The 26,425-nt window shown below is 46.1% G+C and overlaps 2 protein-coding genes across 5 annotated transcripts in view; one reads left to right on the top strand and one right to left on the bottom strand.

Annotated features, from left to right (window-relative positions):
- Positions 1-26,425, top strand: part of LOC310839179 (autocrine proliferation repressor protein A-like) — a 223,622-nt gene that overhangs the window by 125,663 nt on the left and 71,534 nt on the right. The window lies entirely within an intron of this gene.
- CYTH1 (cytohesin 1) overlaps positions 1-26,425 on the bottom strand; it is a 60,206-nt gene that overhangs the window by 15,895 nt on the left and 17,886 nt on the right. For 2 of the 4 annotated variants that reach the window (XM_083727625.1, XM_083727624.1), the window contains exons 2-4: positions 3,656-3,738; positions 1,843-1,907; positions 444-510 (exon numbers count right to left, since the gene is read on the bottom strand). In XM_083727625.1, coding sequence (XP_083583751.1) covers positions 444-510; positions 1,843-1,907; positions 3,656-3,738 — 215 coding nt within the window. Of the gene's footprint in view, positions 1-443; positions 511-1,842; positions 1,908-3,655; positions 3,739-9,331; positions 9,491-18,653; positions 19,076-26,425 lie in introns of those variants that run through there. The other 2 variants (XM_083727623.1, XM_083727626.1) reach the window with 2 other exon arrangements.

Here is a 26,425-nt window from a genome sequence, read left to right as displayed (position 1 = left end):
GGACACACAGGTACAGGAACCCAAAACACCTCCAATAATGCACAGAATGCAGATAGTAGATTTGAAATGGTCAAGCTGTGTCTCATGCAAACCTTCTTACTAGTGCCTACAATAGCTCTAAAGGCAGGCTGTATTTGCAGGTGAGGGAGCCTGTGGTTAAAAAAAATAGTGGCTTGCCTAAGACCATTTAATGGGTTTCGTGGCTGATGTGAGATTTGCACCAGTGGCTTACTGGCCCGCAACTAGCTCCACCTTCCTTAGGAGCACATGTGTCTGTTTGGGCATTTCTAACCATTAGCCAGGATCAGTCACCCTGAGACCTGAGTATCCCAACACCATGCCAAGTCCACAAGTCAGTAGCCAGTTTGCCTGCAATGAGGGACCTTGTGGTGGTCCCTGGACAACACCTGTTGCCAGCTCCATAGTAAGGAAGTGTTGATTACCTTCTTAGGGTCCATGTTGAACTTCTTCCTGCCCATTGCCACCTGCTTGTTCCTCTGCATGGTTTTCCTAGAAGGCGCAAAAGATTTGGGTTAGAGACACCCCCACCAAGGAGCAGCATGGGGCTGTGCCACTTCATCAATGCTCCACCTGCCTACATCTTAGTCATAGGCAGGCTAGGCAATGAGGCACTTTCCATTCCCCTACCTGACAGGGTGCATCGCACATGCACAAACCCCTCCCCTACTAGCGGCAAGCCTAAGTTTCTAAACACAAGGAAATACATTCTCTACCCCACGAAATAATGAAGACCTCTCGCCACTCCAGCTAAGTTTTGGTGGAACTTGGATGTCTTCCCAGCACTAAAATGGAGACTACAGCAGGGAACTGGCATACCAGCAGACTGATCTTGAGACCATATACTGTGGAAGAGGAGGAGGAAGCCTCCTGGGATGCCCTACATGACAAGGGCCTGGCGTCCCCAGGGATGGGCAAAGGAAGCCACACTGAGTGATTGAAAGAGACGTCACATGTCAGTTTCCATTGACAATTTGGGCCGCCTAATCTGTTGGTGACTCCATCTGCCTCAGTTCAGAGTTAACTGCCTGAGACAGGGAACCTGCTGCCAGATGGGGAAGCAAGACCAGTCCTAGAAAAGGGTTTTTTGGGGGGGTGGGAGGGACGACTCTGGGCAAGACAAAACCTAGAGCCTTTAGCGGAACAGACCAGGCCAGAGATCCCTGATGATATTCAAGGCAAAACAGCCTGGGAGCTTTTCGTTCCACATGGTTACTTAAAGAGACTGAACATTACAGCCAGCCAGCCAGCCAGAACACACACACACACACACACACACACACACACACACCACTGTCACCCCATTCTTCTCAATAGATTAGTATGATCTTTTTTTTTGACAGGCTAGAGGCTCAGCATATAGGCCTCAAATGTAAGCAAATCTGCTCTACACGAACAGAGCTAGGATTAAAATGTCAATTCTCAACACAAGTGTGATGGAATCCAGACCAAGGGAATCCCATTCCTCAGACAACTGAAGTCAGCAAAATAGGGAAATCTATTTTTACTGGGCATCTGAATGGGTCTCCGATAAGTCTTTGGGGTTATTCTTCAAGTTTAAACTCTTGTTTGCCTTTAGATATTGTTTCATCCACAGCATGAAATGTGCAACGTTATCTGGACTGACGTTCAAGTATTGCTCCTGGTAGAAGGGGTTGTCTTCTGTTTTCAGTGGGCCGATTTGACCCTGAATATCCATTTATGTTAGAATTCATGCCAGCTCTGCTGTGCAGGTTTCTGCTTACTTTATTTCTCCCTATTTCTATTCTGAGAAAGCCCCCAAAATATCACCTTCCTCATTTCTCCAGCAGAAGCACTACTCACCTCTCTTCTGTAGAGCCCAGGTTCTCGATTTCATTAGTGACCTCTGCTATCTCATCTTTCAGACGCTGCAGAGGAGAAGAAAGGCAGGGGAATGAGCACACCATCAAGTGGGGCTCTTGGGGGGGACTTTTTTTTTAAAAAAAGAACACCTTGGAATTATTACTCCAGCTTTTTTCTGTCCTCTTATGCCTTTCCCCATGCTCATTAATCTAGGTTTGAGGATCAGTTGGGTTGGGCAGAGGGAGAAGTAATGCATAGAGAGCAGAGGAAAGACTTGCCAAGTTGACTTCTCCACAAAAATCCAGGAGCCTGCAAGGTAGAGGCTTAAGGAGACTCAGGAAGCAGGGTTCAACAACAGAACCTCTCCCTTCCTGCGTAAGGGGAAACCCTGTTCCCTTCTTCAGAGACTCATCAGATATAGCTGAAGCCAGCTGCAGGCACCCACTGCCCTGGGAAATGAAGACCAGAGAGAAGCCTGCCTGTCTTGGTTCAGAGGCAGGCTGGGCTATGGATGCCAATCTGTGGGAGGCATCAGCATGCTGAGCTCTAGGAAGGAAGGAAGAAGAGCGAGCCCCTGGGGCTAACACAATTACTGGGCTAATCTCATTAGGAAGTGTCCAGCATATGGCAATGATTAGCCTCTCCTACTGCCTTATTTATTGCTGATAGGACTGATGAGCAGCCCTGCCAAGCCCAGCACCCGTGAGCAAGTTGGTCACAGGAACAGGCAGCCCATGTCAGAGCCAAGGGGAGGGTGAGACTTACTGCCTCTGAGGGCACGGAAGGAGTGGGACGCAGGGAAGGGGATGTTCTCCCGGCATCACTTTGGAAGGCGCACCTCCATCCTCTTAAAGGTCTGCACCAATATTGGCTAGTTGCAGCATCTTTCCTTATATGGGAAAGATGGGACAAGTTGACTGGGAGGTGGGGCTGGTTGACAGAGAATCCTATATCCATAACCCACCTTCTAGCTTGTCATGTCCATAAGGTACATCAACCTGACAGGTCAAGGCTAGAGGCGGGTGGAGATGCCCCTCCCCACCAACTTGATCCTTCGACATGGAAGCTGCACTGGGTAATCAGACCCCACCCCCAGCCATTTCTCACCCCCCAACCTCTGCTGGGGTGGCCAGAACTGTGCCTGGCTGCTGATCTGCAGTGACGTTTGCCCAAGACACCTGCTGTGCAGAGCCTCAGGGCTGCTGTGCACAGAATCCTCTGGGGGAACAGGAGCAGGAATAGCCATGCACTTAATATCCAAAGAAAGAAATGCCAAAGGTTTCGTGTCCACAAAGAACCACTTGCTGCTAACCCAAGGTGTGTGTGTGTGTTGGGGAGTGGGGGGGGGGAGAGTTTCCACTGTGGCTACTCAGGATCAAGGTAAAGCAAGTCTACATGTGCTCAAAGGCATTCTATTTTTTGTGTGTGTGTGTCACATTTTCCAGGGCGAAGTCACGGCACTGAAAACAGTTAAGCCCCAAATGAGAGGAGGTGAAGGAGGGAAAGCCAGGACACACAGAGGCACAAAGTCTGGAAGCTACAAAACAGCCACCAACCCTTCCTTGGAATGGGACCTGGTGGGAAGTACTGTGTCAGTCTTGTGCCATACAAACAAACCCCATTAATCCAGCAATTACTTGATCACATCTTAAGAAGCCGCGTTAGACCCAGTCAAAACCACTGGTCCATCAAATCCCAATACTGTCTATACTGACCGGCAGGGAATTTTGCAGCCCTGCCTGCAGATGCCAGAGACTGAACCTGGGGCCTTCAGCATGCCCTCCTGCACCCCACACCCCTATCCCCCACATACCTGTATATCTGCCAGCAGCTCCTGCTTGCGTCGGCGGATGTTCTCGAGTTCTTGACGCTCCTCAGGGGTCAGGTCGCTGGGCACTGCCAGGGTAAAGAAACAAAGAGAGAGTTGCTTACAATGGGTGGATCTCAACCAGGATATGATGTGCTCCTGGCAGGCCAGGGAGACTGATGCAGCAGTCACAATTTCACCCAGAACTGCTTGCTGTAACCAGAATATGCAATAAACCCTTGGGGTATGCAACATATGACCCAGCGTACACATTTTTTTTCATTCCACTGTTGATTCCACTATATGGCATTCATCAGCACATTATGTGTGATGACCACTTGCCGATATGGGTTGATGGTGGTGCTGGTTTTTCGGAGGGGAGAAATAGTCCAATATATGAGACTGGAACAGCAAACCAATATTTGCTATGACAAGCCAATGGGGCCACCATTGTTAAATACAGTGTATCTGTTGGTTTCTGGGAGCAAACAAGCTATGCATATTACATGATGCCTTGCTTGTGCATTTCCCAGAAGCTTCTGCCTGGATAGTGTTGGACACAGAATGCTAGATCGAGATGGATCCTTTTGGTAACAGGCATAGCAGTCAGACAAGCCAGAAACTACTTTGCTTCAATAGTGAGTAGCATCAACTTCCCACAAATCATTTCTTTCCCACTCCACTCCAAAATCACCAAGCACAGAATTGCTGCACTGACTTCTGCATATTAGGTTAGAGAGACCTGTGTTCGATCACTAGCTGTCAAAGCTCCATTGAACACAATTAGATCCTCCTTTGAACAACAGAGAGGAAGACATTATTTCTGGGAAGGGAAAGCCACAGAAACATACAAAAATAAAGGTCACCGTGAAGGTCAAGGCAACTGCAGGACTCACAAGATAGAAGCAACATTCTGAAACATGGAAAGCCATGGTTTGTCATTGGCTTATGAAGTCTGGTTTATTTTAAATATGGCTTGGTGTTACATGTGAACCCAGCACCCTTCCTTAACTGCAGTTTGCTTGGCCAGTCCACCCTAGACACTGATGAAGCTACAAAGAAAGGAGGCAAGAACAGCTGGAAAACAAAACTGACCATAGAGTAACAAGCCATGGTTAGTTTGATTCTCTGTGGGGCAACCTCTGGTTAACATGTGGTTTGTTAAGCAAACCATGGCTTAGCATTATGTGCAAACCAGAAAGTCTTCCTTCTAGGTAGCCATTTTAAAAAAGGCACAGATGTCTCTCACATTGAATCTTGCCAACCTACAACCCAGTCTCAAGATTCAGGAATCGATGCTTAAGCCAACATTTTTGGAAAGCTAAGCTCCCCAAACCGGGCTGTTTATTGCCAATGACATGAAAGGCAAGATTAAATTGTTGCATGTGTGAAACAAGATCTTCTCCTATAGGACTTCCTCCCCTCTCCTCTGCACACAACACATGAACAGGTTTGGGGAGGAATGGGTGGAAAAGTCCCATTGCAGCAGTGGACCTTGTTCCACTGATGCATACATCACTGAATGCTATGTTGAATTCTTCCCAAGGCTTCTCCTATTAAGCACCACAATCATCACCATAAGGAAGGATCTAAGGCAATCTTGATCCTCCAGAGTGAATTAAGGATGCAGGTGTGCTGCCACAAGCATCAGGCAACGGGGGCAAAATTTGCGATCATACATACACAGCAATGCCATACTTCCAAGAGGTGTCCCACTAAACCCACTGCGGTCATTCAAGGCTACATCTCTGTTTTTGCCACTGTCCAAACGACCCCTCCGAAACAGTGCTAGGATACATGCAGAGCACTGCACAAAGGTGACTTGAAGCTGCAGGCCTCAGACCACAGGCCAGCTCCTCCTTTCTCATGTGTGAGCCCAAACAAAAATAGAAGCACTTAAGAAGGCCACGTTGGCTGTGGCTTCCTAGGAAAAAGGCACGACTCCTATTGAGAACCCCAGAAAGAGAGGCAGGACACAGCACATGAAGGTAATGATGCACCCCAGAACTCTGTCCTGCATCTGTGCGGTATAACATACAGTGGATTCTCACATCTGCAGCTCGCAGCATGAGACAGACATTTCCCAAATACCGCTGGAGGAATTCAAGCAATGCTCCAGGCATCACATTCTAGTCTCTGCGGGCAGGGGGAGTGTCTCTGTTTGACCCTGCTGGGAGCATTGCTGATTCAGCTGCTTTGAGATGGGGAGAGGCAGGACCAAGCCCAGAGGTCAACAGAGGAACAGAAGGCAGGTTCTACCATCCTGGCCATACCTCTGCAGTTGCCCAGTGGGGAACGTCTACCCAGGCAGTCAGGGGCAGAACGTGGTGGTGCTCCCTTGCCTTATGGAGGGTGTGTGGAGAGCAGCAGGGTCCCTGTCCTCAACAGGGAGCACAGACCTGTAGCCGGGGTAGGGAGCCGGGCTCTAGCTTTGAGGGCTATTTCAAAGAGATCAGAGTTCCTGACACAACAAGGCTCCATTGTGTGGCTGCTGGAACAGAAAAGCCAGAACAAGGGAAGTGCCTTTTCATTGCTTTGCAGTTGGACACGAGGGCAGGAGCCCAAAGCCAAGATACTGCAGCCGCAGCATACAAAGGAGGCAGCTCTTAAAGAGGCAGTGCCTCCCCCCTTCCAGCAGGCAGGGCAGGTGGGCCCAGAGCAGGAGCTCTGGGAGGCTTAAAGCTGAAATTCAGCATTCAACTAAGTAATTACGTAATGCATTAAAAGAATGGCACTAACTGGGGTGGAAAGAAATATACTAATTTCCAAAACTACTGTGCTCTCTCAGAAGCTTAAGAAAAAGAAAGCAGAAGATCTCACAGAGGGCCCCTCTTTCCAACAGCAAGTACAGTAGGTGTGTTGGTGGACCTTACTCCTGGGTACTCGTCATAATCTTGTTTCCAAAAGAACCCAGCACCTAAGGCTGGGAACCCCTAGATATGTGCAGAATTCACTCCCCTCCCAGAGGTCTGCCCTTCCTTTTGTGAATGGAAAAGTGCTCGCCCCCAGAGCACCTATCTTTTGGGGAAGAAATGCCTCTTTGCCTGGAGACTGAAATGTAGAGTCCCACACAATGTTTTCATAAAATTGTGAGGTTGGCAAGGACCACAAGGATTATCCAGTCCAACCCCTGCAATGAAGGAATCCCTTTTGCCCCATGTGGGGTTCAAACCCACAACCCTGAGAATAAGAGTTTCATGCTCTACTGACTGAAACCAGTGGCTCCACCTTGCTCCTCCCCCACCAGACTAGATGATAAGGCTGATTGTTGAATGACTACATGAGAGGGGGAAGTGCAGGCGACATTCTAGGGAGGACAACTGGTCTGCATGAAATCCAAGAGACCAAGGAGTAAACAAGCTGAGTGCACCCCGCAGAACGCTATCCAGCATCTCCATGGTCCTCTTTGGTGCGCAGGCATTTTGAATCACAGCCCATGTAGTCTGCCACAAGTGCAGCTGGCTCTCCTATGTCATATCCTGTTGAGTTGGCAATTCTAGGCCCATGCCCCTGCAATGACTCCAGCGGAGCCATCCAAACCTTGGCTCTTTGGTTACAGAAACAGGTTTCTCATAAAAGGTTGCATTAGCAAGATGGATGGCAAGATGGATTGCGGCCTTGTAAACAGGCAAAAACAGAGGTGAAATGCTACAAATGCCATTGTGTTCTCCACACACACCCTCCACTGGCCCATGCCTTCTTTCTGCATTATTGGCTCCACGTTTCCTCCTGAACTCTGTATGTCCCTGTTCAAAGATGCCAGCAGTTGGTTTTGTCAACGGAAAAGGCTGGGCTTTTTGGATTAATTGGGAGGAGAAAGTGTGTAAGCGACCCTTGTTCCTGCTATTGCTATCAAGATGCAATAAAGCAGCTGACTGCCACATTCACATGGGCCTTCTTTATTTCATAGATCGTTTGACCACAGTCAAATAATAGGCAGTCAATTGACTGGTATCTGACTGGTCAATTGACCTGAGTCCCAACTCCAGCTAAGTCAGTGCTATAGATAAACAGTGGGGCTCGTAATTAGAAGAAGATGTTATGAAGGAGGGGCTGGGGTGTGTGTCTATTTATGTGCCTCCATAAGTACAGAGAAACACTAATAAGCAAAGGCACTCTGGGCTTAGTCCAAGCAAAATACCTGAGTAAACGACTTCCAATCAGCTGGAGGGGTATTGCAGGTGGGGAGGCAGAACTCCCCAATGAGCAATGATTTATCCAGAGAATCACCCATCAGCACAAACCCTGACCGCTCTAACCCCTACCACTTACTCTCTTCCCAGAAGACCAAGCAATAAGGGCTCCAACACCTGAAGTTATCAAAAAGAAAAACATTTTTTAACAATTCATTCAAAACATTTGTAACCCATTCTTCGGCTGGAAATGTTCCCAGAGTGACTTACAAATCAATAAAAGCAACACAGTCCCTGCCTGCCATCCGGATTACGGTCTAAAAAGGCATGGTGCAAAAGGAAAAAAGGGAAGGCGGAGCGGGATGGAGAAGAGGAAAACTAGCAAAGACTGGTGCAAAATTCTCAAAACATGCTTTTAGTGTGAATTGTATTTATTTTATATATTTTATGAAACGGCCTGCTTTGCTTTCATCCAATGCTGTTGTCTGGGTTGCAAGTAAGAGTGCAGTTCTACCCCACCTGTGGGTCAAATGCATCTGAGCTCAGTCTGAAGAGAGCTTTGGTCTGCAAGAACGGGAAACCCTAGCTTGAAGGAACCCCCTTGCCCTATATGTCAGCCCCAATGGGAGTCCTACTCAACTCCCAGAGACAGTGCTGTCCTCTACACCCCCTACCAAAGCATATACAGGGGAATGTATCGAAACAGGAAACAGTAAGCAGAATCACACTAACATTATTCTAAGACAAGGATGTTAGTGGGTTACTTCTATCCTTCTCATTTGTCTGCTCTTCCTCCCCTCCTCACCCCAGCTTGAGCTTCCAATTTCTTCATTTTTCCAGGCCCACCGGCTGCTTGACCCAGCTGCTTGCCCCTTGGGCTCTTAATGCCCACCCACCAATTCACACACTTGGCTGGTTGCCAACATAGACTGCCCCCCCCTTTGACAGCCACCACTCTAAGCAGCCTTTCCCCTTTCTTAGTCCTATCTACTCTCTGAGCAGGGCAATGGCAGCCCATAATGAGGATGATGGTGGTGGTATCTACCCCCACCCAATATCAGCCACTTCTGTACACCTTTCTGTACACCAGTTAGGGGCCCTTAACTTCAACAGCCCCGGAGCAGAAACATGACATCCCCACCCTGGTGAAAACTCTCTCTTCCCTCCTCTCCTGCAGACACTTTGGGAAAATCCAGTCTGCGCATAAACATGAGCCCAAAGGAAGGCAGGAGCAACAACACACAGTGCCTTCCCCCTCCCCTCCATGCCTGGAATAATCTGCTGGGGAGCCAGAAAACGGGCAGGCAGGGGAAGCACAGCATGCTGGTGGACGGGGCAGAAAGGAGTGCAGCACCAGGCATGGCTATGACAGAAAGGCCAGGCACATGGTGCTCGGCATGGAAAAGGCACTGGCACATGGCACCAAATGCAGCCATGAGGGACCAGGCAGCACACAAGACGGGGGGGGGGGGGGCAAACAGAGCAGAGAATTCCCCTTTGCAAACATAATACACAGGGTGAGAGCGGGAGAGGAGGGGGAGAGACTTACCCCAGGCTGCCGCCCAGCTCTTTCTGCCCACTGTCAAAGTAAGCCCTGTGACACACCATCAGTGCACTAGTAGCCCATGTGCTGGGGAGCCCAGCCCTGTCAAGGAGAAGGGGCTGTGTCTCGGCCTCCTCTCATTCTGCTCAGCTGAGCTCCTCTGCTCGTGCTGCCTTCCATGGAGGATGACAGCTTTGGAACCCCGCCCACCTGCCGAGGCCTGGGGGTTAACCCCTGCCTGTCCAGGCTGCAGCACAGGGAGGGCATGTGTGCAGGACATTTGCACACGAAGTGGGAGCAAGCAGCAAATACATGGAAATATAAGTATCAGACACGCTGGTTCTTTCAGAAGCAGTTACACACACACACACACACACACACACACATATCTGGGTGTGATATTACGAGCTTCTAGCAGAATTACATGCTCAAGGAGGAAATGCTGTTCAGCCTCTAAGGAAGATGCGTCTTTTTCCCTTACTGCCTTTCTCGTCTTCTCAGGACCCTAAAACAGATGCTAAAGTTGCAGCCACACAGGTGTTATTCTTAGCGCCTCACTCAGAAGCAATTCGTTGTTTCTCTCAGTGTCAAGCATGCCAGAAACAAAGGCAGCACTCCTGCATCACAACATGCACACTCTCATAGTTTAATGCAGCTGAATAGGTGTTTAATCTCAGGCGCGCGCGCACACACACACACACACACACACACACACACAGGTTTCTGATACCACAGACTTAAATATTGAAGAATTCAGCTTTTACCCATGGCATGGTGAAATCTGATCTTAGTTTCCTATAAATTAAGGTTATTTAAGCTAAACTTATTTCTTGTTAAGTTTTGTAAATTTAAGGTTGCATCAACTTCATCAAGCTCATGCCGTCGGGACGGAGATACAGGACGATGAAGACAAGAATGAGCCGTCTTAAGAACAGCTTCTTCTCCAGAGCGATCTCAGCCCTGAATGGGAAGCCTGGACTTTGAAAGTCATCTAATCTTCCTTGCTGTATTATATTGTATTGTTTTAATTAGTGTTTTTATAGTTGTTTCGATTTTGTGTGGAGTGCCCTACCTGGGTGGATGGAGCAGCCAAGTAATTTCGTTGTCCCCGAGAGGGGGCAATGACAATAAATATATTATTATTAATTATTATTATTATTATTATTATTATTATTATTATTATTATCTGCTTTAATTTTCATTCTATTTAAAGGATGCCCCTGCATTACTTGTTCCTACCTTCATCCTTCATAGTATGTGCTTTTATACCAGACAACATTACTTCCTCGCCTTGCATTCTGCCTTAATGAGAGATGCCTTCTCTGAAGTTTTGGGCACGTTTTCTGCTGATCAGACATCCAATCTGCTTTTGTGGTAGCGACTTGTTAAATGTGCTACACAGCCAGGTATTTTATCATTCCCATTCTTAATTATACCAGGTGGTTTCCTTAGTACTTGTGAAAATCTTTGTAATTCATTAACACTTTATAGGTGTTCTCTTTCAAAGCCCTGCCCGCCCAGCAGCACAACTGCTCTTCTCCATGCCAGAAGGGGACCAGTGTACCATCATCATCCACTGCCTGTTTGAAGGAAAAGATGCTCCTCCACAACAACATCCCTTTCTTCTTAATCCTCACAATTCCCCATGTCTTAGTAGGACATGTTTAATTTTTCAAGTTTCAGGTGGAGATGCTAAAAAGTTGTAACATGATTTGGGAATTCAAAACATATTTTGGTTAATTTAATATAATTTAGTTCTGCTTGGTAAGTAAATGCATGTAAAACTGCGTAGAAATCATTAAACTGATTGCCAAGTAATAATATTAATATCAATAATACTATTATATTAAATTTATTATTATTAAGCATTACCTAATATTTAAATAAGATAAAATTAAAATTATTTGGTTTTCCAAAAGCAGTTCATGTGCTTCTTCATCAAATGTAGACTTAACAAGCTAAATGTTGCCCGATCACAAAAATAGTAGATTTGAATTCCTCATACACGAAACCATATTTTTAAGGAACGCTCCCCCACTGAAATTTGCAGTAAGTTTCACCCCCTAAAATGACACACCCTAATGCCCTAATCTTGCTTATGAGAGTCTGCAAGGATATGGACTGAAATGGGGGGTGAATTTTCAGAGGGGGCATTGACTTTTTAGAGGGGGTTGCGAACTAAGGGGAAAGACCCTTCATCCCAGGTAAATGTGGGTTCAGCTGTGTGGCATTTTAGTTTGTTTGTTTTTTTAATTTCACATTCATGGCCACTTCATTATATTTAGCTATAGTCACATGCTTATTTTCTTGTGATTTTGCATAGCTTCTGCTAATCTTTTCAAAAGCGTTTTGTGACTCTGATATGTAGTTCCATACCTTTGACTGATGTACTCATTCATTCAGAAGATCAGGCAGAATATAGCATTATATTTACTGATGGAAAAACAACAACATGTTGACCTGGAGTTGCTGTGTTTGAAAAGTTGCCAAATATTAACTCCTATTCTGTTCATTCTAGGAAACATAGCACCAAAGTAAGGTTGTAAGTCACATTTTTCAAAATAGAGAACGACAGCACTGCATCTGGAAAACTGATTGTGGGGCGGAGCATTCAGGGGTGGTGTTTATGCCCCCAAAAGATTTAGAATGCTGTGCTAAACTCTTCGGATTCTAACTGCAAGAAAATAACTTCCATGCACTTTGATACTTACCCATGTGTTTTCAAATTCAGTACTTTCCTGCAGCTTAGTGAGCTAGAAAGCCAACCCTACACACTCACTAGTAATAGAGTTCCACTTTGAGAAAGCCCCATTAGAATTCAGCACTGGCAGTCCCATTAGATTTGTTCCACTTTTCCATTTTCTCCTCCATTTCAGACCAAACTCTTTGGAGCAGCAGTGGAGAAGCAATGATGTGTGACTGGTGGGGTCCAAAGGGAGTTGCAGTCCATCAACATCTGGAGAGTCACCATTTCCCCATCCTTCCTCTAGAGGAGCTTCTTCAAGCAAAGTATGAGAGCTCGGGGGTCCTTCTGACACATCCCTCACTTTTATGCCACTTCTTCTAAGGCCTGGTTTGGTGCATCTAAGCTAGCACTTCCTTCGGGCTCTCCCAGCACAAGCTTCTCTAGCAGATGCTAAATCTCCATTATCCTAAGCTCACAGCAACAGCACAAACCTATGCATGTGTGTTCAGAAGTTAAGTACTGCAAAGTTCAGTAAGTCTTACTCCCCAGCAAATGGGTATGGAGTACCTCAGTGGAGCAATTTCTCAAAAGGCCTCTTCTCCTCCTAAATGCCCTAAGAGCAAAATGTCCCAAGATGCAATGCATTCAGATTATGTTCCCAAGATCAGTTCCACCCTGTTGTGACACCAGACCTACATACAAGTATCCGTCTCTTCTGCTTCTGGCATGGCTTGAATCTCTTTCCTAATCCTAGTTGCAGATTCAGGTTCTGAACCCTGAAAGGTTTTTTTGTTCCTTTGATTTCTCCCATGAAGCCCTGGACTGAAATCCAAAATATCTTCAACCTAATCCAGGAAGTTTAAAAACCACACACAGACCCACCCCCTTGTGCCGCCTCTTCATAACAAGCACTTCTCCCCCCCACTGCCTACAAGGGCATCCCTCCCACAAACCTTGAAAACAAGGTTTGATTCATCCCACTCCCCAAATCACGTCTACATAAATACAACTTAGCTAACAAGATATGACAGCGTCTTCAAGAACCAGTGTCCTTGTCAATGACACTTTGTCATTCCACTGATGCATGGCAAGATCCACAAGGCAGCCCACAACAGCAGGCAACAATGGCGAACAAGCAAGAGGAACATGTGGCCAATTCCACAGAGCAGTGTTGTGGCTGCCCCTTTAAACTCACCACATGGCAAGCCATTTGTATCCTGCAGCTCATCACAGAGAACACGGTATTTTTACCAGCACACCAAAGGAAAAGACAAGGCTCAGTGGTAGAACAACTACATTGCATGTAGAAGGACCCAGGTTCAAAGCCTGGCATCTTCCGGCAGGCTGGGAAAAGACTGCTATCTGAAATCCTGGAGAGCCGCCACCAGTCAGTGTGATGCAGTCCAGTGCTTCCCAAACTTCTCTCTACCAGTGCCAGATTAAACCCTGTGGAGGCTCCCTCTCAAATTATCTCCCGAGATTTTTTTGTAATCTTCTTTCAAGATCAAATCAGTATTATTTTGATCTGTTGTCGCAGGGCCCATAGGCTGGGGCTTAATCTGCCTATTTGGTAATCTGGCACTACTCTCCACCCTCAAGGACCAAAGGGAAATTGCCATGGGTCTCAGTGAACCACAATGATTTTTCTGCCTATTGTAACAACTGCGATGCACTGTGCTAGATGCTGTATGATTTTTAACTGCATTTCTATTGCTTCTTTTATTTCTTATATTGCATTTTATTGTATCACAACTTGAATGCCATAATCAACATATTTAATGTGGGTGTGCCGCAGTTAAACCTGTAGCAAGTGAAATGTACAGCTCTACATTATTTTCCCTGTTTACCCCCTGCCTCCCCTTCTCTTGTATCCTCGCTCTCTCTTTTTTTTAATTGTAGGATCCTTGAGACAAAGGCCTTGTCTTCTTGTACTCTGTAAACCACCACACACACTGATAGGTTTATAAGGGAAACAAACATGCAACAGAAATTCCATGCTCTCCCCTCATCCACACAAAGTCAAGTGAGGGTAGGGAACTCTCCTGCCCTAAGGCAGTGAAACTATAGAACAGGAGTCATGAATGCCAAGTGTCCAATCCCAGGCAACCTTGTGTGCACTAAAGGCAGTGGCTGGGGTTACGAGAAATTCCAGATACCATCAGTTTCCTGCATGTGTGCGCAAGAAATTTAACCCTTAGGATTACTCTCCCTGTTACATCATCAGGTGCCTGCAGGGTAATGGAAGCTTGACTTGACACCCTAAGTCTCTCTCCCTGCTCTTACTCTGGTCCCTCATAAGAAATTATTTCCTTGACACCATAAGACTCAGTGGAGTCAAGGTAGTTAAACTCACATCACAGACTGGGAGCAAGGATAAGATGGCACCCCACAAGTTATCCTGTAAATTTCCAGCAGCTTCCCCCACTCAGATGTTGGCTGCGGCTGATGGGAGTTCTAGTCCAAATGATCTGGGTGGCACCAGGTTGGACAAGCTAATTTAAGGCCACAAGAGCCAGTTATCCTCTGGCATTCGCCACAAGAAGCAAGGCAAGGCAGTCCATTAAGGACTTCCCCCCAAACTCAGTATCTATCCCTTACAACAGCAGAGCTTGTGAGGGTGAGAGAACTGCACACCACAAGGCATAGAGACAAGCCCTTTCTATAGTGCACCTCTCAACAGGTATGTTTGCTCCAGATGTTCTCCTCAAGGCAGGTTCCTTCAATGAGCGCTCCATTTCTGGGTACTGTTACTGGGAAGCTGAAGAGAGGTTCACTTCTTAGCAAAGCTTAAGCAGACATTAAGATGAAGGCTGCAAATGACACACATTTTGGGGGAACAGATCCATGCAGTGGGATGTTCTGCAGCCTGCCATTTTAAGTTGCACAGTAAATTTGCTCGCAAGGAAGGAGCAACCCTGACTACAGAAGACAAGGGTGTTTTACTAACGATTCCTGTGTGGCTCCTTGCAGATAATGTGCTTGGCACCAAAAAGCAACACAGTATGTTCTGAGGAGGAGGGATAACTTGTTCCAAAACCGAAACAGGGTGTTGCACACACACCCTTATGCACACACAAAAACCCATAGTAGGCACCACAGGGAATCCATGTGCCACATTTGCCTCCTGGCTTCAAGGGTTTTGGCAACTGGTTCATGGTAAGCAACTGTGAGATTCCACCCACAGAAATCCTATCATGGCAGAGAGGGATTTATATCCTTCTCCCTGTAATCACAGATGCTACTCAGCACCAGCTTCATGACATGATGCCCACACTTGCCCAACATTACACTTGGGCTCTTTGCTAACAGAGATAAAGGATTATGTTCAACTAAGTCAACTACTCAGAGTAAACCCTTTAAAATTAACAAACCTATGTTAGTCATGCCCATTAAGTGTAATGGGTCTACTCTGAATAGGGCTAGCATTGAATACCACTCATGCAACATCTGGGCAAGCATTTTAGCTTGCCAGGTGGAATCATTCCCCCTTCTCCTCCCCCTGTGTGCTGTTCCAGGGGTTTTCTTGCTCCCCTGAGCCAATTTCAGGGGACGGGGGCAGGGGGGGAGGAAAGGAAGGAAAGCCCCATTGCTCAAGCAAAAGTTATTGTGCAGGGCTTCTGCTGATGGGGCTCATTAAATGAATCCCACTCAAAGGCTCCACAAGCAAGTAACACCATATTCTCAGGCAAGAAGACTACATCCTCTGTGGGAAGTCTAAAGCAGTGGCAGCACATAAAGTTATCAGATGTTTCACATTGTGGGTGGCACTAAACATCCTCACAAATCACACATGGACATGTAACCTTGCAGCTCAACAAATATGCCAGATCTGTAGGCTTCAGGTGAGCTTCTGCAACGCCAAGGACTAAACACTGCTGGCAGCATCACTGTAAAAGCTCCAACAAAGAGAACTGATGGGATTCATAATCACCAAAAAAAGGTACTTATAGAGGCCATCAGATGCAAAGAGTTCTTTAAACCAATGCCCAAGGTAAACTCACATGGGTCTTGAAAGCAAAAAGTCAGCATTTAATAAGGGCTAGGGGCTTAGAAAGTGCAAGTTAGGATCTTTGCCGCAGATTGTGAAACAGACTCTGTGACCAGTAAAAGACCCATTATAAGAAAGGCCTTTGCTTACTGGACTATAATTTGCATTGTGGTTGTTGTTTTAAGGGTAAATGAAATGTAGAAAACTAGTCATTCCTAAGTGCCTTGATTCAGTAGAACCACAAATCCCAATGGCTATTGGGCAAATCCTCAATGCTCACTCTTCACTGCAGAGAAGACAAAAGCACTGCTGATGTTAATACAAGAGACACTGCCGCAATGTTTGGGACCGCTGCCTTTCACCCATCATTGAGTGCACACTGGTCTCGTCAGTTTCAGGCAGCGTGGGAAGAGAGTGCATGGCCAGGTAAATGCACCCCAAGAGGAAACCAGAGTCCTAAAGCGCCATGCTACATGGAGAGCAGCTGTCAAGGTAACGAACGACTAAAACGACTAAGCCAGAAGTGAGGGAGGCTCCACATTGCACAGAACGCAGGCAGAGACCCCTTGCCATCAGCAAGCTGGCCAGCAAAGGTGGAAATGCATGTTGCTGTTCCAAGATTGATTGATTTGGTTCTAAATTGCACTTCTAGACACCACAGCCACACCAAATAAGTGGCCCACCCTTTGATAAACCAAAAAAGCTCTATTTCATAAAAAAAATTCCATGCTCTGCTGGAAGAGCCCTTATCTGATGATGTCAAAAATCCAGACTGAATTACTCAAGGGAGAAAGTTTGGGATAGGAGAGAAGCCACAAGACTAAGCTGGAAGAACACTGATAGTGTTGCAATAGAAACAAGTGAGCAAACTCAGTCCCATGCTGGGAAAGGATTTCTTCTTTGGACTTGCATGGGCTCAGAGTTATGTTGAGCTCCAAGCTTAGAAGGAAACTATTTCCCAGTGCTCATGGTCACTCTAAGGCAGGCAAGGCCAAACTCTGCCCTCCAGCTGTTTTGGGACTACAACTCCCATCATCCCTAGCATACCAGTGGTCAGGGATGATGGAAATTGTAGTCCCAAAACAGCTGGAGGGCCAAGTTTGAGCATCATCAGTTGACCAGGAAAACATTATAACTGACTGGTTAATTGACCACTTCATTAGGACATAGGAAGATGCCTTCTATCAAGCAGGAACATTGGTCTACCTGGCTTAGAAGTATTTACAGTGACTGGGTTTCTCCAGGGTTTCAAACAAGAGTCTCTCCAGGTCTCACCTGGATATTCCCTGGCTGTACTTGTTTATTTTTAAAGCTTTGGTGGATTTCATTCTCAAAGTTAAAGGTCTTTTAAAAACACACTTGACAATTATTTGACAATACAAGGAACGCCCCATTTGTGCGGGGGTTGTGTCCAGGTCATTGTGCGCATCAGCGGTTGTGCGTAAGCTCATTCTGCCCTCTTCTGGGGCCAAAAGCAGCGCCCATGTCAGCTGTCGTGCATCAATCAGACACACACAAAATGGTGGCCACCTGTATCTGATTGGTCGTGTGTGTGTGTGTGTGTGAGAGAGAGAGAGAGAGAGAATGAATGACTGGTCAACATGTTCAACCTTCTCTCCAAACATGTTTCCCACTCATCTGGATCCACATGTGGCTCAGGGACAGCCAGGTTAAACACTCTTGCTCTCAAGGTGGTGCCCAGAGAAAGTAGAGAAGCCCTGCCCTAAATGCGTAGGAAGCAGCCTGTTGTCTCATTAAATCCACGTGCTTTTCTGCCAGCATCCTCCCTGGTGCCCAAGGGCTGAAGCGGAACTGAAAAGGGCAGGAGAGGTATTTTGGGAGAGACACATGCCGGAGCATGCCGCTCAGGGCGCTGCCAACAGAAACTCCTGCTTTTCAAGTACAGCGAGACTGGGCCTCTCCTGGCTGAGAGCAGGAATAGGGCACTTCACCAAAAAAAAAACACACAAAAAAACCCTCAAATATCTAGGCCACAGCAGTGGCCCTACAGGAGTAAACCTACCTGGCTTTGCTTACTGTAACTGCTTGTCCCATATTCCAGTGCAAATTCCCCCCCCCTGCCCCCCAGGGCAGGATATCTTCATGGGATGTGCTCCTAGTGAGCCAGGAGCTCAAAGCACTCTTCAACTCTCACTAGTATTATCAGAACCATTATTATTATTATTAACTCGCCAGAACTCAGTTCCAGCACCTCTCAGGTGAGGGCCATTGCCATTCCAAGAGAAGGAGGGAGGTGTTCCTGGTGAGTTCCGGCACCCCTTTTTCTAGAAAAACAGCACTGATCAGAACACTAGTCAGTTATCACTGCGACATGGAAGGCCACATTCTGAAGAACTCACCCCATGTTTATATATTTATTAAATTTATATTCCGGACTCACTCCCAGAGGAGCACACGATGAGAGACAAAACAACAAAAACTTATTTAGAAACAATTCCAATACAGATGCAGGTTGGGAAAGAGCTCAAATTTAAAAGGTTTAATGGAAGAGGAAGGTGCGTACTTCTGTACAACATCCAACTTCACCATGGCTCCCCACAAATGAAGCCTTTAGTGGTCGCCACCACTAAACACAACTCACCCAACCACCCAAAGAGGGGGCCCGGGAGTTCCCCACCCTGCGCCACTCTCACCGTTCTCCATCCTGAGCACCATGCTGCCAGCAGCAGAGAGATGTTGCAGACCACTGTCTCTGTCCGTTCCACAGTTACGTGCTGTTCGGCTGGGTAGACACCTGAGTCTGACTTGCTGTCTGGCTGCGGCTTCCTGGAATGAGTCAAGTCTTGTCCCAGCCAATGGGCGGCCCTTGCCTTGGAGGATAGGCGTCATCACAGTCCTGGCCTGGCGGTAACTGAGATAACCAGCAACGCCCTGTTCCTGTGCTGATCCCACAGCCTCCGGAGGGCCGTTAACCCCCTCATGCTCTGGAGGCAAGGAGGAAACTACAGCTTGTGGGATGTAAACACTAGCTGGCATGATCTGTGTGGGGTGGGATAGCAGAAAGAACCCCTCCCAAGCCTGCAGCAAAGGGTGGGGAATCACAAACTATTACGTACATTTGAGTGCAGAGCCAGTGTGGTCTACTGTGTCAAGACTAGGGCTAAGAAAAGACTGGCTGAAATTTCTGCGCAGACCTTTGAAGCTTGCTGGCAGAGGAGAGAAGAACCACAAAGTGTGCCACCTTGAAAAAGTGTGTTATTAATGCAGTGAAGAAAAGCATGTTATAAATGCTTTTAGTCTACCAGGAGTCTACCATCCACAGGCCCAGTCTTTCCTGAAAACAGCTTTTGAATCCTCAGGTCATGTTACAATTTTTTAGCACCCCTCACTTTTGGAATTTGAAACTTTAAAAAATTCAACATGCCCCAGCATGGTAACTATTCTTCATTTGTGGCATGTGGTGTTTTGTTTTGAATGACATTTATTCAAAACAGGGGCTCCCTAACTGAAGTTCGTGAGCTTCGTTCAGGTAGTCTGCACTGTGTCTGGGGATGGGAGGCAGCAAATCCATCATATAAAATATTCTGACAGATTTCAAATTGTATTTTTACTGCTTCTTTTATTTTTACGTTGCGTTCTATTGTATTACAATTTGAATTCTTCAAAATGCTGTAAAATACAATACATAAGAAATGAAAGGAGCAATAAAAATATAATTAAAAACCATGCAGCATCCAGGACAGCACATTATATATATATATATATATATATATATATATATATATATATATATATATATGCAGGTTTTGGTGTCCTCGGGTGTCTTCCCGTGTAAAAGTTGGGGTGTCTAGGCGACGTTTCGACGAGGTCTCACTCGTCATCTTCAGGCTGGTGCTTTCGGCTTCTTGTTACTGGAACTGAGCGGGATCTCAATGTTTGAGTTCCTATAAATACTGTAGAGGGGGTGTGGTGTCTAGCCTCCAATGTTCTGGGCAGAGAGGAAGTTCCCAGGCTAGTGTGCCTTTTCTTCTTTTGTTCCTTAATTACTTGAGAGATACCTTGAGTGATTTCTTGAGTGATATCCTGAGTACCACTTAGGTGGGTCATTAGGTGTGGATTAGTTGCTAAAGTCTTTGTGTCTTGACCTCTTGAACTTTGTGAAGAGTTTTCCTGAGAAGATGGCTGTATTGCACTTAGTTGTGCTTTGGCTTGGCTTCGTGTATAGGGGCGAGCTGTGGTTTTGTGGCTTGTGTCAGCCAGATCTGTGTAGGGATTGCAGGGGGGTGCAGCATCCGGAGGTGCCCCCATGGATTGGCTACTGGATGGTGTCAGTAATTCATCTGTGGAGAGGGTCTGGGTTTGGGTCTGGTGTGGTTGATTGGTGTTGGCGTTCTGTGTGCCTCTGGATCTGGTGTCAGTTTTTGTGGGGAGGGCTAATTTCCAGATGTCTGGCAAGCGGGATGTGTCGTCACGCTTGTTCATGTTGTGAGGGTGTTTCTCTATCTCGATGGCTTCCATGATTATTCTCTTGTGGTGATGTTCCGTGTTAAAGAGCAATTTGGAATCTGCAAAATTAATTTCGTGTCCTGTTTCTTTCATGTGTTGGAAAAGAGAGGAAGTTTTTTCTTCTTTTTTGACGGCATTCTTGTGTTCTGCGATACGTGCATTTATTCGTCTGTTTGTTTGTCCAATGTACGTGGCTGGGCAGACTTTGCAGGGTATTTCATAGATCCCTTGGTTTTCCAACTGGATTTTATCCTTGGGGTTTCTGAGGATATTGGCTATTTTTTGGTTGGTGCAAAAGGCTGTTTTGATATTGTGTTTATGGAGGATTTTGCTAATTTTATCTGTAGTGCCCTTGATATAAGGAAGGAGGGCCATGCCATTGTTTTCTTCTGTGTCTTGGTTTTTGGGGGGTGTTTCCTTTTGGATTAGCTTCGTAATCCTGTTTTGCTGGTATCCATTGGCAATTAACACATTTGAGAGATTCTGTAACTCAGTTGTCAAGTGGTCTTTGTCAGCCAGGCGTTTGGTTCTGGAGATGAGAGTCTTGGCTACGGAGTTTATTTGTGCAGGGTGGTGGTGTGATTGTGCATGTAAGTAGCGGTTGGTGTGTGTTTTTTTCCGGTAGATAGTGTGTCCTAGGGAGCCATCAGGTTTTTTGTAGATTAGGACGTCAAGGAAGGGAAGTTGGTTGTTGGCTTCTATTTCCATAGTGAATTGTATTTTGGGGTGTAAGTTGTTGAGATGTGTGAGGAAGCTATCCAGTTTTTCCTTCCCGTGTGGCCAAATTACAAAGGTGTCGTCAACATATCTGAGCCAAAGTTTGGGTTTGTGTTCTGACTTGTCTAAAGCATTGGTTTCAAAGTGTTCCATGTACAGGTTTGCGATGACCGGTGAGAGGGGTGATCCCATAGGTGCTCCTTCTATCTGTTTGTATCTTTGTCCATTGTGGATGAAGTACGTGTTGGTTAGGCAGTGGTTGGTCAGGTCCAAGATGTATTCGGGGGGATTGTATTTGTTTTGAATAGCTGTCAAGGCTTCATTAATGGGCACTTGTGTGAAGAGAGATACAACATCGAAGCTCACAAGTAGGTCATTAGGATGTAGGTTTTGCTTCTTTATTGTTTCTATGAACTGGAAGGAGTTTGGTACGTGTGAAGAGATGGATTCTGCATAGGGCTGAAGTTGCTTGGCGAGAAATTTAGCGAGATTTTGTAGAGGTGAGCCTATGGAGCTGACTATTGGTCTGAGTGGTGTTCCTTCTTTGTGTATCTTGGGGAGGCCGTAGAGTTTGGGGCATCTGGATGATTTTTCTCTGGGGATGATTCTTAGCTGGATTTCTTCACTGATAGGAGAGGCTTTTATTTTGGATTTGGTGGTTTTTTCCAGATAGGTGGTGGGATCTGTTTTTATAGGTTTGTAGGCAGGATCTTGGAGTAGCTTTGATAGTTTTGCTTGGTAGTCCGATGTGTTCATCACCACTGTGGCATTACCTTTGTCTGCTGGGAGAATGATTATGTTGTTGTCTTTCCTCAGGTTGGTGAGTGCTTTCTGTTCTTCTTTGTGTAAATTGCTTCTGGGTGGTTTGCTGGAGCAGAGGATGTTGGTGACTTCAAGTCTGATTTTATTGGCTTCATCTGTTCCAGTAACAAGAAGCCGAAAGCACCAGCCTGAAGATGACGAGTGAGACCTCGTCGAAACGTCGCCTAGACACCCCAACTTTTACACGGGAAGACACCCGAGGACACCAAAACCTGCATTCCTGTACCCGTGAAAATCTACGAAAGTTCCAGTAACAAGAAGCCGAAAGCACCAGCCTGAAGATGACGAGTGAGACCTCGTCGAAACGTCGCCTAGACACCCCAACTTTTACACGGGAAGACACCCGAGGACACCAAAACCTGCATTCCTGTACCCGTGAAAATCTACGAAAGCATATATATATATATATATATATATATATGCAGGTTTTGGTGTCCTCGGGTGTCTTCCCGTGTAAAAGTTGGGGTGTCTAGGCGACGTTTCGACGAGGTCTCACTCGTCATCTAGATGACGAGTGAGACCTCGTCGAAACGTCGCCTAGACACCCCAACTTTTACACGGGAAGACACCCGAGGACACCAAAACCTGCATTCCTGTACCCGTGAAAATCTACGAAAGCATATATATATATATATATATATATATGTTCTTTTCAAACAAAAGCACAAAAGCATTACAGTACAGACGATTGCGAGGATAAGAACATTACTGGGAATGAACATGTGACATGACAGAATCTAGCACAGCACATTACAATTGCTACAACAGGTAGAAAAACCTTGAAGTGGTCTACCCAAGACCCTCAACCAATTTCAAGTGGTCCATGGAAATCAGGAACCATTGCCTTGCAGAATGGCTAGTAACTTGCCATTCAAAGCTAAGCCAAAGTAAAGGGCAGCTAATTCCATCCAGTTTAGGCCTCACTGGCATTCATAGGTCTGTTGGACACATTTGCACACATTTTTGTGAGCACTTTATGTGTAAAATTCACACTGTTGTGTAAAATACACACTTTTTAATGCTTTTCAGTTCACTCACACCCCCCCCCAATGAAGCATGTATTTGCATGCACACTTTTTCAGCAGCGAAAATGTACTGTAAGATGTGGTGAAGTGTGTAACAGAAGAGCACAGATAAGAGCTGGCCATGTGCTGCCCTCTACTGATAATAAAAAGGCATTGGCCCAAGCGGAGGCCACATTTGTCTTTTAACCCATCAAGCCAGTAAAGGACTGCAGTGAGAACTCCTTCCTGAAAACAAACTCATGAACCATTACAAATAATCTCTCTGCTACTACCTCTACCCCAGACTGCAAAAAGCAATTACACACATTTATGGTCCAGTAACTATATGACTGCAGCTTACTCCTTGCACTCTAGGGCTTCTGCAAGCTGTGTCTGAGCACATATGTGAATCACTGTAAAATCACCCTGCAATTTTTGCTGGGCAAGTCCCAGATTTTACATTTTAAAAGAAAGCATCATACCCAGACAGCTGCCCAAAGGCAGACAGGAGGGCACCCAGACTAAGAAAATAGGTGGGAAAGCCCTGGCTCAATAGAGTGCCAATTAGTAAGTCAAGCAAATGCATAGATTCCCAACACACAGTAACGCATTTTCTCCCTGAGGGCCTTAGAAAGGAGGGACATGGTGATGCTCCAAGTCTTCTCCATCATTGCTGATTTATTCACACATCTTCACATTCCCAATCTGCCCAAAAACTTCATCCAGTTCACTCCACACGATAGGGCTGGCTGGAACGAAGCTTTGTAAGACACACACCTCCCCGAACTCAGTTGCAAACCAGAAGTGGTCAAACTGTGGCTGAGGAAATCATACACAGGTGCAGAGCCATTCAAAAAGTTGCTCCCAGGCAGTTCAAGAATCGAATCAGAAGTTAATGAATAAACCTTTTGGTTCCCTGGGAAGAGGGATTGCCTGTTAAACCACTACTCTGAGGACTGTAGCTCTGTAAGGGGAATAGGGCTCTCTTAACAACTCTCAGCACCCTCAACTAACTACAGTTCCCAGGATTCTTGGGGGAAGCCACAGCTGTATAAAGTGGTATGATTCTGCTTTAAATGTATGGTGCAGTTGGGGACCTCATCTGTATGCCTAGAGGAGGTGTGGGAGTATTTCAGTCCACAGTGGAGGGGGACAAATGCGGCTTTCTGGGCCTCTTTATCCATCCCTCAAGTTTCTCTCCAGACCACACATGTCACTGGCCACACTCTGCAGCAGTGGTTCCCTATTTATATCCCACACAGGATACGGGGGTCTTGGTGGCCCACTTACTGACTTTCCTGTCTGCTGCAGCAATTGTATTTCTATTGCTTCTTTTATTTCTTACACACTGTATTTTACTGCATTTCATAGAATTCAAATTGCAATGCAATAAAATACAATATTATAATAAAAGGAGCAATAAAAAAGCTGTTAAACATCAATAGGAGTATTTAACGCGATGGACTTGCCAATTGCCATCTTCAACAGCAAATCCACAGAAATGCTGCAGACCACTTGGATGAAGCTCACAGACCACCAGTGATTCAAAGGTCACAGTTTGAGACCCGTGCTCTAAATCAGCCTGGAGTGATTTTGCCTGACTGGAAGCTGTCCTCCACTGTGGTAATACTAGCATGGCCAGAGATACCTGTGCATAAAAACCTCCGGCTTTAGCGCAGATTCCCATACAAAGGGATAATTCGCATCCACAGCCCTACTCAGGTTTGCCTCTAGAGATGCCCACATCCGCCTCTGTTCCTGCCTACTACCAGCATGCAGCCTGCCCCTGGGGGAATGTGGCATTTGAGCTGAAAGACCTGGTCTAGCTAGGGAGAGAGGGTACAATGGTTTTTGTAAAGTTGTTCCTAGATTAAGAAACTTTGGAGTGCTCCTCTAGTTTAAATAGCGTCTGACAAGATCCGGCTGTCAACAAACTTTTGCCCGTCTCCTCCAAGTTGCCAGGCACAAACGGGTTCAAGGCACCACAAGAAGTTCCTGGTCTCAGCTGCTTTTGCGACCACATCCTGTTTTCCTAATGACAGTTGACTCTCATTGCTGCATCAGATACGGCAACACTTCAGTGCTGCCAGGAAAGGGACTCCATTTCTAAGTCTGCCAGGCCCATTACTTTTGCAGAAGTGCAACCAATTCCTCACTTTTAAGAGGCAGACACACACAGGGCCCATCACCCCACTCCTCTTCACTCACAGCTGAGGCATAACAACAGCCCCAGCCATGCTTTGCCTGGAGCCACCTGGCTGGGCAGAGTACAGGCCTCGTTTCCATGGACACCATCTGGCTTCCGTTTCCCCCTCCCAGCTCCTGCCAAGGCAGAGTCCCCTTCTGTTTGACTGTTGGGGATGGAGCTAGCAGCCATATGGGAAACGGCTCTCCCCAACGTCTGAAGAGGTGGGGAGAACAACACAACCAGCCCCTTGGGTTCCCCCTCACATACTTCATGACAAACTGCAGCTGTGCCCTGTTTGTAAGCCACTGGGCGATGGCAGAATTCCTCTCCCAGTTTGGCAAGAGCTTGCATGCTGCCAGCCATTACTCTGCAGTATCTATCCTACTGCCAGGCTGCATGGTAGAAATCCAGGCAGCTGTTGATACTTTGGTCCTACAAAAGAATGCCTAAGAAGAATGGATCTATCTTTTTGTGGGAGTAGAGGTGTATGCCTTTTTGCACAGGATACTTCATAAGGCAGAAGAAGAAAAAGGCAACTAGACCCCAAGCTTTCTGCCCTCCACAATTTAGCTGTCTTCCTCACCTGTAGAGTTCTGCATGGCTTTACAAGCTCATCCACCATGCTTTAGTCACTAATCTAGTATGAGATTTCACTTTCCACATTTTGTATTTCAGGAAATTCACTGTGAAGCAACAGGAATCAATACCCTGTTCTGCACAACCACATATGGTATCTTCTAGACCAGGCAATTTCACCTTGGTTTGTTTTGCTAAAAATAAGCCTCAAAATCTTTAACCAAAACCCCAAGTTCTGAGGCAGAATAAACATGATGCCCACCCAGACAATGCTGGACTGCAACTCCCATCATTCCTGACCACTGCCATGTTGCCTGAGTCTGGTGGAAGTTGCAGGTGGACAGCATCTGGAGCAGTACTAGACAGAAGCTAAACTGGGATCTACTGGTTGGTCTAAGTGACATGCAGCAGACTACCAAGGATTTTTGACTCTGTGTTTTTGAACTACCCACCCCCAAAAAGTTAGGCTGCTAATGAATTAATGCAAAGTATGGTTTCTATACATGTGAACAAGTCAATGAAAGATTATTCTTCATTTTTTTATCCTAAAACTCCAGGGTCAGCTTACAATTGCTGTTTGTTCTGTTTTACAATGCAATTAAAATAACAAACTTTGCCAATGAAAACAACTTGCATTCCTGTTTGGAGATAG

Source organism: Podarcis gaigeae (assembly GCF_964106915.1).
Source record: "Podarcis gaigeae genome assembly, chromosome: 2".
Classification (NCBI taxonomy): Eukaryota; Metazoa; Chordata; class Lepidosauria; order Squamata; family Lacertidae; genus Podarcis; species Podarcis gaigeae.
This window is presented reverse-complemented; position numbering and strand designations above follow the sequence as displayed.